Source organism: Geotrypetes seraphini, chromosome 11, assembly GCF_902459505.1.
Source record: "Geotrypetes seraphini chromosome 11, aGeoSer1.1, whole genome shotgun sequence".
Classification (NCBI taxonomy): Eukaryota; Metazoa; Chordata; class Amphibia; order Gymnophiona; family Dermophiidae; genus Geotrypetes; species Geotrypetes seraphini.
In genome coordinates this window covers 117,828,726-117,844,913 of record NC_047094.1, presented here as the reverse complement: position 1 = coordinate 117,844,913, position 16,188 = coordinate 117,828,726, and the positions used below count along the sequence as shown (strand labels likewise).

The 16,188-nt window shown below is 41.6% G+C and overlaps 1 protein-coding gene across 1 annotated transcript in view; it reads right to left on the bottom strand.

The window, feature by feature from the left end:
• The window catches only part of LOC117345704 (protein-glutamine gamma-glutamyltransferase 5-like), a 58,546-nt gene that overhangs the window by 15,216 nt on the left and 27,142 nt on the right, over positions 1-16,188 (bottom strand). Inside the window, exons 8-9 of the mRNA XM_033914759.1 lie at positions 7,275-7,378; positions 2,590-2,829 (exon numbers count right to left, since the gene is read on the bottom strand). Coding sequence (XP_033770650.1) covers positions 2,590-2,829; positions 7,275-7,378 — 344 coding nt within the window. The remainder of the gene's footprint in view (positions 1-2,589; positions 2,830-7,274; positions 7,379-16,188) is intronic.

Genomic DNA, 16,188 nt, shown 5'->3' with positions numbered 1-16,188 from the left:
CCTGTAGAGCTGACACTCTTAGACCTTCCTATCCACCAGTTCACTATAGCAGGTGATGCTAATTGTGCCTGTATTGTAATTCAATGAATAGGTGTGTTTTACTTTGTGAATTCTCTCATGAAAAGCCTACAGTAGGACTTGAAACCATCTTGCCAGAATCAGGAATGACTTAGTTCAGATGTGGAAACTTACAGTTTGTCTTACTGAGGGGTAATGTTCTTCTCTACTGAATATACCTTTCATTTTATGAAGAAAGTTTCGAGATGGTTTGGGAGAGGAAGGTGTCTAGATGGGTCAATTACGCATTAAGGGGCTGATTCTGTATAGCACGCCGGTCTCAGCGGCCACTTAAGAAGCGGTTGAGAATTACATACCAATGGGGTGTCGAGGGGGGTGGGGGTGGCAGGAGGAAGTGGACATTTCAAGTTTCCAAGTTTTATTTAAAATATACCGCTTAAAGAAATTGTCTAAGCGGTGTACATTGTCATAACTATTAAAATCAAAGGGGAAGGCATTGGACAATAAGACTTAAATGACATATCGAAAACAGGAGGATTAGGGGAGAAATACAATTTGTAATAGGAGAGAGAGACATAATTCTGTAATTATTTGTAATCCGCTTCATTCTGCAATTCGCCTTGCTCTATTCTAAAATTTGAAGATTGTCCAGCTTTATTCCTTGGGTTGCATACAAGAGATCTTTACTACATACTTAAGATTCATATTTTCCTTTTATCTATTTCTTATGTAATAAGCTGTACCCTCACTTCTTGCATTCTGTAATTCGCTGACTGTCCAGCCTTCTTCGATGTAGAAGTCATTCGACTGTGGCGATATAGAAGAATAAAGTTATTATTATTACGGAAGGAGGAAAATATACTCTTCCTTCTTTTTGAAGTCTAGCATCTAAAAAGGAAGACCTTTAAATTAGTTTTAAATTTGTCAATTGGAATTTCCTCCCGGAGATGAGAGGGTTAAGAGTTCCACACTGTAGACGCTGTAACGGAGAAAAATTTTTTTCTGGTGGTATCATAAAATTAGATGTTGTGGAGAGGGATCACCAGAAGATGCTGGTTGCCTGATCTGAGTGTTCTAGTTGGACAATATGGAATAAGAAGTCTGTCAATGAATGTGTGTTAATTTGGTTTTAAAGATGAGTAGTAAGATTTTATATGTAGTTCCTTTTGCTGGGCTACTTCAGGGGGAGGGGTTGTCAGGGGCTCCGGAGGGCTGGGAGTGGCCATCCTTCCTACTGATTTCAGGGGTATTTGTTGGGGGTCCTCTGCTGCAGCCAGCTCAGCTGATTATGTCAGGAGTATTCCCTCCCCCTCCCCCAATCAGCTGATCATGGATTCCCTTGCCATGATCAGCTCAGTTGGCCATGTCTACTTTTAACATTTCAGGTGTCTGTTGTGGCCCTAGGGAGACACCTAGGGCCGCTTAAGCTCGCCCAAGGCCACTTCCGGGTGAAATCATGCCCTTGCCCAGCCTTGGGTGAGCTTATGTTCAAACATTTTATTGAAAGAATAAAGCAAAAATATAAATATTATACAGAAAGATATTCTTTACAAATGATTTCACAAATGTTAAAATTCTAATCCATATATTCTATAAAATTCTATCATTCCTCCAAACATTATATATAATAAACCATAACCTCCCTATCACCCCCTCACTCATTTCCAACACTAGCCCTCCCCAATCCCTCACCCTTCCTCCCTCCCCACCCCCTCCTTCCATCCTATTTCCTCCCCTCCACTCCATAATCAATTCCCCCTCCCCGAATGAAAGGTGACAAAAATAAAGAAATAAAATAAAGATCTGGAATGCAATTTAAACAACCTTAGCTTCAATGTAAATCATTGAGAATTAAATTTCTTGCTCTAGGTGAAAGGTTTTGAATATAAGTATCCCAAACCTCCATAAAAAGACAAATTCTTCTAGAAGAACGTCAAACCTCCCAAATTTCAAACAACAGTAAACGATGCAACTGGTTTCTCCAATACCAAAAGCTTGGGTGAGTTTAAGTGTCCCTATGTGTCTCCTTAGACTAGGGGTAGGCAATTCCGGTCCTCGAGAGCCGGAGCCAGGTCAGGTTTTCAGGATATCCACAATAAATATGCATGAGATAGATTTGCATCTCAAAGAGGCAGTGCATGCAAATCCATCTCGTACATATTCATTGTGGATATCATGAAAACTTGACCTGGCTCCGGTTCTTGAGGACCAGAATTGCCTGCCCCTGCCCTAGATCACGAAAAATGACTACAGTGTAAGCGTCTTACCTCAGGGTTTTAAAAAAAACAAACATGCATCCCGACTGGCTACCAGACGGCTGTAGAATGCCTATCACTGCCTACAATCAGAATGCCCATTTAAAGAATCAGCCTCTAAGTGCCTCTAACAGAATCGTGCCTACATTGTAGATATCTCTAATATCATCAACTCTAATTTTGAAATTGATTTTTTATTAACTTAGGCGTCAATGAAATAATTTCCCCCTAAGTGCTATTCTCTAAATGGTGCTGGCGCTGGGATCTTTGATATGAAACACACATCATATGGTATAAAAGTAAAAGCTTTGTTTACCTTCTGGATGCTTATATCTGTCCGTGACTTCCTCGCGCTCGTCACAGCCAACGCACTTGGTGCTGATTTTGGTGCCAATTGAGTGGGGCTCACATAAGTATTTTTCTTGTCCCCAAGCCGACGCTACCCAAGTAATACGGTCTGCATTCACCATGGCAAACACAAAAGGAGCATCGTAGCCGAATTGTATATCGCCTTCTTTAATGGCTTTCACCGATGCAGGACCACAGCAGAAGATCCCTAAATAGGAGTGAACAGAATGGGCTTGTAAATGCAAAGAAATGCAGAGTAATGCATTTGGGGATTAATAATCGGAAGGAACCGTATATGCTGGGAGGTGAGAAGCTGATATGCACGGACAGGGAGAGGGACCTTGGGGTGATAGTGTCTGAAGATCTAAAGGCGAAAAAACAGTGTGACAAGGCAGTGGCTGCTGCCAGAACAATGCTGGGCTGTATAAAGAGAGGCGTAGCCAGTAGAAGGAAGAAGGTGTTGATGCCCCTGTACAGGTCATTGGTGAGGCCCCCACTTGGAGTACTGTGTTCAGTTTTGGAGACCGTATCTGGCGAAGGACATAAGAAGACTTGAAGCGGTCCAGAGGAGGGCGACGAAAATGATAGGAGGCTTGCGCCAGAAGATGTATGAGGAGAGACTGGAAGCCCTGAATATGTATACCCTAGAGGAAAGGAGGGACAGGGGAGATATGATTCAGACGTTCAAATACTTGAAGGGTATTAACGTAGAACAAAATCTTTTCCAGAGAAAGGAAAATGGTAAAACCAGAGGACATAATTTGAGGTTGAGGGGTGGTAGATTCAGGGGCAATGTTAGGAAATTCTACTTTACGGAGAGGGTGTTGGATGCTTAGAATGTGCTCCCTAAAAAGGTGGTGGAGAGGAAAACAGTGACTGAGTTCAAGAAGCGTGGGATGAACACAGGATCTAGAATCTGATAAAAATATTAACTATTGAACTAAGGCCAGTACTGGGCAGACTTGCACGGTCTGTGGTCTGTATATGGCCGTTTGGTGAAGGATGGGCTGGAGAGGGCTTCAATGGCTGGGAGGGTATAGATGGGCTGGAGTGAGTTTTGACGTAGATTTCGGTAGTTGGAACCCAAGCACAGTACCGGGTAGAGTTTAGGATTCTTGCCTAGAAATAGCTAAGAAGAAAAAATTAAAATTTTTAAAAAAATTGAATCAGGTTGGGCAGACTGGATGGACCATTTGGGTCTTTATCTGCCGTCATCTACTATGTTACTATGTAAGAAGAAAGATGCCACCTCAGCTGTACACTTCATAGGAATTTGCAGCCCAAAACATTTCAGCCCTGATTCTATAAAAGACGCCTACAGTTAGGTGACCAGATCAGCGTGCCTAGCAAATCTAGAAACCTAATTTACCCCCCCCCTTTCCAAAACCATAGCACAGTTTTGAGCTCAAACTGCGGCAGTAACAGCTTGGATGCTCATAGGCATCAAAGCTGTTACTACTACGGCTGGCGCTACCAACCGCGCTACAGTTTTGTAAAAGGGGAATTAATTTTTTTTTTAAATTAATTTTGCTTTTAAATAATAATTCAAAGAGCAATATTGAACATAGAAATTGCAAGCACTTTTTTAAAGCTAATTGCATCATTAGCAAGAAATAGCAAAGGAAAAAATAAACTGCATTTATAGTCCACAATAATGGGGGAGGCAAGGAAAAATTCCACGGGAAATGGATATATCCAAACAAATTAACCTACGAAAAGGGCAGACATCTGAAGCATTCTATATTGTAGACCCTAATTATTGTGGCTCACAGAGAACTGGCATAGAAACTCCCTTACCCCCAAGAAAAAATTGCAATTGAACAGGTTCATAAAAAAACTAACTTAATTATTGTAATTGGTTTAATTGGCACTGATGCTGAGAGGCTGGATAAACTGGGGCTCTTCTCTCTGGAAAAGAGGAGGCTCAGGGGGGATATGATAGAGACCTTCAAAATACTTAGGGGCATAGAGAGGGTGGACAGGGACAGGTTCTTCAGACTAAAAGGGATGACAGGTACGAGGGGGCACTCAGAGAAACTGAAGGGAGATAGGTTCAAATCAAATGCAAGGAAGTTTTTCTTCACCCAAAGGGTCGTGGACACATGGAATGCGCTCCCGGAGGAAGTGAGCCGGCAGAGTACAGTACAGGGATTCAAACAGGGATTGGACGGATTCCTGAGGGAAAAGGGGATCGTGGGGTACTGAGGGAGGTGCTGGGGTGTTGCATAAGTATAGACAGCTCACCAGGTCGTGCAGGTGCAAGGCCGGAGGGTTAGGACTTCGATGAGAAACCTAGGGGGCAAGGGGGCCCCTTCTGGTGATTAAGGCAGGTCATGACCTGTTGGGCCGCCGCGGGGGCGGACTGCTGGGCGGGATGGACCTCTGGTCTGACCCGGCAGAGGCACTGCTTATGTTCTTATGATAATTGAAAATAGGGTTACCAGATTTTACTTGCGTAAATTCCGGCTCAATAGACTCGCCCCAAGCCCTCCCAGTTCTACCCATCCCCGCCCCATTATGCCCACGCCATGTCCCCTAGTCCCACCCCCTCAGCCTGTAATGGTCGGTCGGTCGGGCATACACAGATGCGACGCGATGGCATCATGCGTACGTGTACGTGACATCACCGCATTGCATCCGCGCATGTGCGGATGCTCCCTCCTGACGTGATCTGAAGAGGATGCTTTTCAAAACACGGACAAAGTGCCAGGTTTTGAAAAGCCGTCCGGATGCCCGGACATGTCCTCTAAAAAGAGGACATATCTGGTAACAATTGAAAGTGCTATTAAAAACCAATTACAAATGATTAAAATTTGAATTTGCTGGTAGGCCTCTAACTCAGTAGACGTCTACCACTTCAAGGTAGGCATCTACACCAAGGTGCTATGGTTCCTACACGGCAGGTAGGCATGGTTAGGGTGGATTCAAGGTGGACCTTTTGTATGTGGATGATTGAGTTAGGAGCCAATAGGTGCGTACCATAGGCGCATTCATTTAGGCCAAGAAAACCCTGGCCTAAATGGCAGAGCACCTACGAATTTATCGCCTACTGGAGCCCATGACTGCTTTGGTATGATTCTATAAATGGTACCTAGCAGTTGATTGACAATCTCGCTGAATAGCGCCTAGGAGTCATGCACTGTTTATAGAATCAGGGCCTTCACGTCATGTCAAACTTCATCCAATCATGGCTTGATCCTCCATATCTTTTCCTAACCTTTTGTACTTATCTTCATTGTTCTTCTATCAAGTTTCAAGTTTATTAATTTTTAATATACTGACCATTTACGGGAATCTAGCCGGTTTACAATAAAATATTAAAAGAAGAATAAAAATGATACTAGTAGGGAATAAGTTGAAAGAGAGGAAGGGAAGTGTACATTGAAGACATTGACAAGACGAACTGGAGAGTGATGATAAAGAAAAGAAGGGGGGGATAAAGTTATATTATTAGAGGTTAAAAACTTAAAAAAAAAAAAAAGGTTGAAAGGAAATATAAGGGAAGGGGATAAAACATTGGGGATGGGATCGCTTCTTAAATTCGGTTGGCTGATTTGAAGATGAGAAGGATCAAGAGCAGTAGAATGCATCTTGAAATAAGAATGTTTTTAAATTTGTCTTGAATTTATCAATTAATTTTTCATGACGAAGTTGAGATGGCAGAGCATTCCATAAAGTTGGAGCTACTACTGAGAAATTAGATTTTCTGGTATAGAAAAATTCCTTTATGGAAGGAATAGAAAGTAAGTTCTGATCCGCTGATCTAAGAGACTGTGAAGGGCGAAAAGGGGTGAGAAGCTTATCAAGAAAAGAAGGTTGATGAGAATGTTTGATTTTGAAGACTAACATAACAGTTTTGTAGGTAATGCGATGTGTAATGGGTAACCAGTGAGCTTCTTTCAGAAGAGGGGTGACATGATCATATTTCCCTAACTTATAGATAAGTTTTATTGCCGTGTTTTGAATAAGCTGTAGACGTCGTAATTCTTTTTGAGGAATTCCGTTATAGAGGGAATTACAATAGTCAAGATGAGAAATAACTAGAGAGTGAACTAGGGTGTGATTGCTTTAGTGTCAAGAATGGACGTTAGGGAACGTATAAGTCTAAGCTTATAAAAGCAGGTTTTTACCACTGCACTGATTTGATCATGAAATGTTAAATTTGTATCTATGATTACCCCGAGTAGTTATGATTGTATTTCTCCCCTCTCCCCCTGTTATTTTCAGTGTGTTAGCCTAGCCCGTCTTTTGTATTATAATCAACCTGCTTGTAAGTTTTAAGTTGTGCCCATTTTAATTGTTGGATATTGCCTAGAAATTTGATAGGCGATTAAATCAAATTTTAATAAAACTTGTAAACTTGGATGTTGCTTCCCATTTTCATTGTGTTCCTTTTCCCCTTTTTATTTTGTTGAAGGAGCAATATTTTCAACTGCTGAACACTTTTGGAAAGACTGCACTTTTTGGGAGGGAATGCACACAAGATGAATCCCGAAATGTATTTCTTTGTTCAGTCAAGTTGGCCAAAAAGCAACACAAAACAACATGAAAAATGTCGTTGATATTTTCCACGTTGTTTCAAACGGCTGCATGACCCTTACATTCAGGTTTCTATTATGTGGGCGAACCTTTCTAAGAAGCATTAAATTGTACCATTGCTTCTTTCCTGGGGTGTTGGATCCAGAACCTGCCATCCTCCGTAATTTGGTGGAAGGTCCCGTCGTTCCATCCAGCACTCAGTCCATACGTGAAAGTTCCTAAAAAATCAAAATGCCGTTAACTCTAAGTTAAAAGCATCACAGAATCTAAAAATGTCAACAGCAATTTTTGCTAACCTGTGCAGGAACAATCCATTATGTGTGTTTGATCTTATGCAAACCACCTAGGACTAGACGGTATAGAAATTTTTAAAATAAAAATAAATAAAAAACAGTGCCTAGTGCGATTCTACAAAGTGAACACACCTTTTATAGAATTGTGCTAAGCACCAATGTGTCACATAACCTTTAGGCAGATTCATTTAGACCAGCTAATACCAGGCGTAAATGTCTGAACTTAAGTTGTGCGTGCATTGGTTGTATTCTATGACAATATATCTTTTAGGAATGCCTGCAATCTGCCCATGCCCTCCCCCAGGCCATGCCCCCTTTTCAAATTCGCACACCGGAACTGGCGCATACTTTTTACAGAATTGCACTTTCCAAGTTGTGCGTGCAACTTTTAATTTGAGCCAATTCGTATCAAGTGCAAAGTGTCAATTGCCAATTAATCAGTGCCAGTTAGGTCAATTAGTCAATTAAGTTGTGCACGCACTGATCTGCACACACAACTTAAGGCACCTAATACAGAATTTGGAAGTCAGTGCGTGGCATCAAGATGCTTACCTTGAGTAGCCTAGTTATAGAAGGTGAATTTTCAATGGAAAACTCAGACTCCTAAGTTTGGCTGAAAATAGGGCACATATTTAGGGGGTCTCATTTAGGAGTTCAGCGTTTTTTGACTACCAAGCCCTAGGTTCCTTTAGTTGTGAGTAAAGCTTCTTGAATCATTCCATGGTGCGACCTCATCTGGAGTATTGTGTTCAATTCTAGTCTCCTTATCCTAAGAAAGATATAGAGGTGCTAGAAAAGATAGAGCATGGGACTTCTCTCGTATGAGGAAAGACTAAAAAGGTTAGAGCTCTTCAGCTTGGAAAAGAGACTGCTCAGGGGAGATATGATTGAAGTCTACAAAAAAACCTGAGTGGAGTAAAACGGGCACAAGTGGATCGATTTTTCACTCCGTCAAAAATGACAAAGACTAGGGGACACTCCTTGAAGTTACAGGGAAATACTTTTAAAACCAGTAGGAGGAAATATTTTTTCACTCAGAGAATAGTTAAGCTCTGGAACGCATTGCCAGAGGATATGGAAAGAGCAGATAGCGTAGCTGGTTTTAAGAAAGGTTTGATAATTTCCTGGAGGAAAAGTCCATAGTTTGTTATTGAGAAAGACATGGGACAAGCCACTGCTTGCCCTGGATCGGTAGTATGGAATGTTGCTACTCTTTGGGTTTTGGCCAGGTACTAGGGACCTGGATTGGCCACCGTGAGAACAGGCTACTGGGCTTGATGGACCATTGGTCTGACCCAGTATGGCTATTCTTATGTTCTTATGTTATGTTCTTGTTCGATAATGAATAAGGGAAGCAAACATTTGCAGTTCTGAGTACAGTAGAAAATCATCCTATTTTAGAATTACTGGAAACTCGCTGAACCAGTTTGGCACTTCTCTGGCCACAAGGAAACTTTCAACTGATGAGTAAGATGCTGAAAAAGCAAGAATCTTTTTGGGAGTGGCTCTACAGTGATCTCATAGTTGCTGATACTTATTCAGCAGTCACTGGTATACGTGTCACGCAGGCCGTGGTATTGAACCTATGGATGAAGAACTGAAGTTCCTTCGCTTTGAAATTTTTATTTTGAAGGTTCTTTTTCTGTTGCAGGCCCTCGTAAAAGCAACATACTCCCTTCACAGAGCTTTTAAAATGGATCTTTTAAAATGGTGTCGAAGAGCCATTTATTTGTCTAGTCTAGTCTTCGGTTTATAAACCGGATCATCTCGTAACAGAGCTCAACTCAGTTCATAAATAATTAAAGACCAGAATACATAAATATGAGAACATGAAAAAAAAGAAGGTTAAAATGCTATCAATTTGATAGTTTAGTAGGTAAGCCATTTAGATATTGTGTAAACAGAAGAATTTTTAGGGCTTTACGAAATTGTTGTAGCTGACCTATCAGTCTAATAGTCAGGAAGTCTGTTCCAAGTTTCTACCAGTTTGAAAGCAAAGGATTGGCTAAGCTTCCCGACAGATTTGATTCCCCTAAAGGAGGGGAACGATAGTTTATATTTCTGTGTAATCCTCGAGCGGCAAGATCTAGAAGTATTCCAATATAAGGGGACTAAAAGATCAAATATTCCATTTGAACAGGACAAGTGAAGAGTCTGAACCAATATGAATGGTGTGAGACAGAGTTATGCAGAATGGAAGGGACGTGAGAAATGCTGTCAGATGGAGCCTTGAAACTGATTTAGTTTTGCAGAGAAGAAGCTGTTCTTTAGCATAAAATATGCATTTTTTTGTTTTGGTATATTTTATTATGTATATTTTAATTTTGTAATCTATTCTGGTTTAAAGCAGATGGCGGATTTTCAATAGGCTTCGACCGAACATTCTGCAGTCAAAGATATTATTATGTCTGGACTATTGTAATCTTGTGCTCTTGGGCCTACCGACAACCCTGTTAAGTGCATTACAGGTTGCTCAAAACTCAGCGGTTAGAACTCTTTTTCGCTTGAAAAGGACTGAACATGCCACAGAATATTACGTGAAGCTTTACTGGTTGAAGTTAGAAGACCATTTATACTTTAGACTGCTTGTGATGGTCTAACTTTGTGTTTGAATGGTTTGGCTCTTGCAAGTCTGGTGGGTATTATTCAGGCTTATGTCCCTTTATCCAAGTTACATTCTGTCCATCATGGTGACTTGTTTGTGTCATCTGTAAGGAAATCGAGGCTAAATATCTCACGTGTAACTATGTTTTCCTGTAGGAGGAGCCCCCAGGAATGGAATCGTCTACCTTTGTACATTAGAAAGCAATGTCATCCTGATGCTTTTAAGAAGTTTTTGAAGAGACATCGATTCTGTAACATGAAATATGGGCATTAAGGCATTTGCACTTGTGTAAGCGCTGGTCGCTTATTTTGTATGTGTTGTTTGGTGTCATTTTCTCTGTCACGGCACTGCAAACGTGGAATCCCCTTCCCATTCACTTACGGGGAAGAGCGTCTTCTAGACAGATTTAAGAGCAAGTTAAAATGCTTTCTTTCTAAAGATGCTTTTGACTCTTAGCTCCCCAAGTTAGGATGACACCTTCAATTTCTGACCTCTGATTTCTTTAACAAAGACAAACCATTTTCCTTTCTCTCTTTATTATTCTTTTCTCTCATTTTCATTCTAATTATTACTTTCTTCTCTTTCTTTCTGCTCCTCTAAACCCTTCCTGAAAAAATGGGAACACATCACCCCTTTCTACCACAAACTCCATTGGCTGCCATTAGAATCCAGAGTCCTATTCAAATTCGCCTGCTTCTGCTATAAAACAGTATTTGGTTTATCCCCAAGCTACATCATCCCTCACTTCGCCCTAAATCACAGCATCAAGGACTCCCGCAGAATCCAACTATTCGCCTACCCCTCCCTTAAACTTTGCCACTCTAAAAGATTCCTCGACAAAACCCTCGCCTTCCAAGCCACTAAGCTAAACCCATGGTTATCCCAAATGGCCCTCAAGGCCCCCAACTACCTCGGCTTTAGAAAACTACTCAAAACCCGCCTCTTCCAAGACCAGGATCCCAACGCCCCTTCTATCTAACATCCACTCTCCCCTCTACATCCTTCCCTCACCCCCCCCTGGCAACTTTGATCAATTTGTTATTGAACCGCTCATAACCCCGCTCAACTACTGTAAACCACTTGTAACCTTGTTTAATTGATGTGAACCGCCTAGAACTCTTCCGGGTATGGCGGGATACAAAAATAAAGTTATTATTATTATTATTATTATTATTCCTCTTGTCTTATCCCCTATTTGTTTCCTTTCCTGTCTAATATTGTATTTCTCACCCCTTTTCCCATCGGCACCGTAAATCCTATACGTAGAGTCTACATCTCAGGTCTTGTTTTCCATGAACGTTGTAAAACATTTTAGCCATGTTCATCGCTTAGAAGTATGATTAAGCGATTAATCAAATTTTAAATAAAACTTGAAACTTATTACAATACTCCCCCCAAAATTAACGGGGGTTCCATTCCAGGAACCCGTAGAAATTTTTAAAAACAGCAAATGCGGTTTCTCGTCTGTTAAAAGGGAGGGGAGGCAGGAGAGGGCAGCTGGAGCGCCGGCGGGTGAAGAAAATCACTCGCGGTCTGCTCCAACCGCCTCTTCCTGTAGTAAAGTCGGGCTACACCAATCAGGAGCTGCTTTGACACGCAGCTCCTGATTGGTGTAGCCCGACTTTACTAAAGGAGGCGGTCGAAGCAGACCACGAGTGAGCAAACTGAGAATTCGCTGGGGAACACTGTATATGTATTTTATGTATTTTTTATTACGTATGTTTACATTGTGAGCCGCCTTGGGAAACAAACAAAGCTGAACCCCATTCAGTGCCTTTGTCTGTATGGATGGTAGTGTTGAATATACAGATGGTGTGGTCACTGTGCTGGCAATGACGGGCACTTTTGTAAAATGTGTGTAAATGTTTAGAACAGTGGTTCTTAAGCTTGTTGGAGGTACTGAACCCCACCAGTTTCGTATGCGTGTTCACCGAACCCTTCTTTATTCCCTTAGTTTTGCCGGAGCTAGACTAGAATTACTCAACTTGGCATTGCAAATCATGCAATTAGGACGCTGACTCCCATCACGTTCCGTTATACATGTGAATCCATATTGTACATATTCGTCCGACCACTTTTGTATTTTGCTTGACATAGTTAGTAAGGGATTAAAATATTAAGATAGGTATCACACGACGTACCATCACAACAGTTACAATTCGACTACTGTGCGCATCAAATCCCCTGCAGCACAGGTAGGCCAAGCGATGTTGCGTGATCACCTGCAGCCAATTATGGACAAGCGGGGCGTATCATCACAAATCATAAGCGCTTCGGTCACGTTCAATCATCTATCAGTTAAATCACAAATTTTGATCAGGAATTGATTGATGTATATAAGGCGTTAGTTACAGATTGATAGATCAAGAAACCGAGTACACGATCAGTCTTGATCAAAATCACTGAATAACTGATAGATGATTGAACGTGACCGAAGCGCTATATGAGTCGGAGGTGCCGAACCCGCGAGACTGACTCACCGAACCCCTGGGGTTCGGTCGAACCCAGGTTAAGAACCACTGATTTAGAATAATGATATTTACATGCGTATACCATGGTGGTTATTTTAGAAGCTCCACTCTTGTTTTGAACATCCGAAAACTGGCATTTGAACATTCATATTGCATCAACGTCAAAATCTCAATTATATAAAGCAGTGTATCACAAGCTGTGTGCCTCCTGAGATGTCAGGCGTGCCGCGGTACACTGGGGGGAAGGAGGAGGAGAAGTGCTGGCTCCGGCTGACTGCCTACAGGACGAGCCTCTCGCAGCTAAATCCATTAAAATCCATGCCATTAAAAATCAATTAAAAAGAATGTTTTTATTACTAATTAAGGTTGTGCATGGAATTCAGTGTGGTCCCTAACGACACCTAAGTCGAGGTGCTCGCCAGCTCCTAACGACGCCTACCTCAGAAGTAGGCATGGTTATAGCATTGAAATCAGGAGACTCCTTAATCATTGAATTTTCATCTAGAATCCTTGGCTTTATTTTAGATTCTTCTTTATCATTAAATAATCAAATCAGCAATTTATCTAAAAAGTGCTATTTTAATTTACGGATGTTGAGGAGAGTTTCGAGGGTTTTTTTCATCAAAATCATTTTGCGGTTTTGGTTCAAGCGATTATTCTGGCACATCTGGATTATGCAAATTCCCTGTATATCGGATTAACCAAATTTAACCTGAAGAGGCTACAACTCATTCAGAACACTGCGGTCAAATTAATTTTTGGAAGACATAAATATGATCATGCCTCTCCACTGTTGAGGTTACTTCATTGGCTTCCTATTTACTGGCGAATTCAATTTAAATGTGCCAATATCATTTTTAAAATTTTACATGGAATTTTTTCACCTCTTTGGTTTCACACTACTTAGAATACACATAAATTTAGATTGCTTTTCCCTTCTGTTACAGGGATTGAAACCCTAGGTAAATTCCTTAGCCTATTCATCTTCCCTCGACTATCAGAACGTCATTATCTCTGTCACCTCTTTCAGAGATTCTTAACTGAGGACTGATCTAATTTATTGAAAATTTTTTTTATTACCTTTATTATTATTTTATATTACATTCTTTTAAACTTTGTTAACCGGCTTGAGTCCTTGCTGGAATGATCCGGTATATAAGATGGAAATTAGATTAGATTAGGGGGCGGAGAATGGGCGTGGTTGACTTAGGTATCACTAGACATCTGAATACACTAGAACCTACCAGCATGGGAGGGGCTAAAACTTATATGTGTAACTTACAGGGTACTGTAAAGTCAGGCATGAGTCTATAAAAGTCACCTAGAGGTTGATTGACAACTGCTTGGAGAGTCATCTACTATATAGGCACATTTATAGAACCAGGCCCTACGATAGCAGATCCTAGCGTAAAGTACTTTAGAAATGAACGTCCATTTGTGACGTGGCTTCACATTCTGACTTGGATGTCCTTTCTAAAATTCCGCTCCACATGTCACATGCTCTTCTGCAAAGACTTGCGTAAATCACGCAATGCATTTGCAACGAAGGTGATTATTTTGACAACTTGCTCTAAATCTTTGATTCGTTGACTGCAGTTGGTACAAAATGCAGCTGTTAGACTGATTTGTGGCCTAACTAAACACGATGGACTTAAAGCTCTACTATTTTGAAATCCATTAGCTCCCCGCTGCTGTTTGTATACAGTTTAAAATCGGTGTCACCATTTTTAAGATATTATATGAAGATTTGCCAGATCTAGTAACTTTACTGCAAGGGTCAAATACGAGATATGCTACTTACAGTCTTTCCCTATTACAGTTCCCAATATTTAAAAAAACAAAATCCATTAGAAAACTTTCCTCTTCAATTCAATCAAGAAGAAAAAAGAAATGTTTGATTAATGTTCACGCCCACAATAAAAGTAATATCACAACCACTACAATCGCTGCTCAGACACACTGGCAGATGACTGAGTGACTAAGGGACACAAGTCACTCTTTTTCACACCCCTTAAAAATTCCATCTTGCACCACCTGGGGGTGTGGGCACCCCTAGATTGGGAACCCCGGCTTACCAGGCGTCTGGATTTCCCCGGCCATGTCCTCCTTTTAAGGACATATCCGGGGGTCCGGATGCCTTTTCAAAACTCGGCACTTTGTCTGGGTTTTGAAAAGAAATGGCTTCGGGAGGGGGCATCCGCGCACCTGCGGATGCAATGCAATAATGTCCCATGCACGCTGCATGAACGTGACAATGCGTCGCTGCGCGGATGCATTCCTGCCCAACGAACAGGCGCGGGGGGCAGGGCTGGGGGGGGGGCAGAGGTGAGGGTGGAGCTGAGGCATAATGGGATGGAAATGGGTGGAACTGGGCCAGTCTAGAGGGTCCGGATTTTACTGACATAAAATCTGGTAACTAGAGAATGACACGGTGACAAAATTCATCACCGTTCCCGTCCCCGCGGATAACCGCGGGAAATAATCCCATGTCATTTTCTAGTGTCTATTTCAACCTCGGTTATTATTCAAAGCAAAGCTTGCGGGTCAGTGGTTGTGGCCATTCATACTCTGATTCTTATGGGAGCCAAGGATAATGAAGCCATTGTGACATCACTGATGTGATTGGCTCTTAGGCACTGGTGGAATGAGGCATTATGACATCACAATATCTGCTCTGGATACCAGAGACTGTCATTCTCTAGTGTCTATCTCAACCTCAGTCCTTCTACACCAGCATTCTTCAAAGCAAAGCTTGTGGGTCAGTGGTTGTGGCCATTCATACTCTGATTCTTATGGGAGCCAAGGATAATGAAGCCATTGTGACATCACTGATGTGATTGGCTCTTAGGCACTGGTGGAATGAGGCATTATGACATCACAATATCTGCTCTGGATACCAGAGACTGTCATTCTGTAGTGTCTGTTTCAACCTCAGTCCTTCTACACCAGCATTCTTCAAAGCAAAGCTTGCGGGTCAGTGGTTGTGGCCATTCATACTCTGATTCTTATGTGAGCCAAGGATAATGAAGCCATTGTGACATCACTGATGCGATTGGCTCTTAGGCATTATGACATCACAATATCTGCTCTGGATACCAGAGACTGTCATTCTGTAGAGTCTGTTTCAACCTCAGTCCTTCTACACCAGCATTCTTCAAAGCAAAGCTTGCGGGTCAGTGGTTGTGGCCATTCATACTCTGATTCTTATTGGAGCCAAGGATAATGAAGCCATTGTGACATCACTGATGTGATTGGCTCTTAGGCACTGGTGGAATGAGGCATTATGACATCACAATATCTGTTATGGATACCAGAGACTGTCATTCTGTAGTGTCTGTTTCAACCTCGGTCCTTCTACACCAGCATTCTTCAAAGCAAAGCTTGTGGGTCAGTGGTTGTGGCCATTCATACTCTGATTCTTATGTGAGCCAAGGATAATGAAGCCATTGTGACATCACTGATGTGATTGGCTCTTAGGCACTGGTGGAATGAGGCATTATGACATCACAATATCTGCTCTGGATACCAGAGATTGTCATTCTGTAGTGTCTGTTTCAACCTCAGTCCTTCTACACCAGCATTCTTCAAAGCAAAGCTTGTGGGTCAGTGGTTTTGGCCATTCATACTCTGATTCTTCCCTCTCTCCTTAAAGAATGACA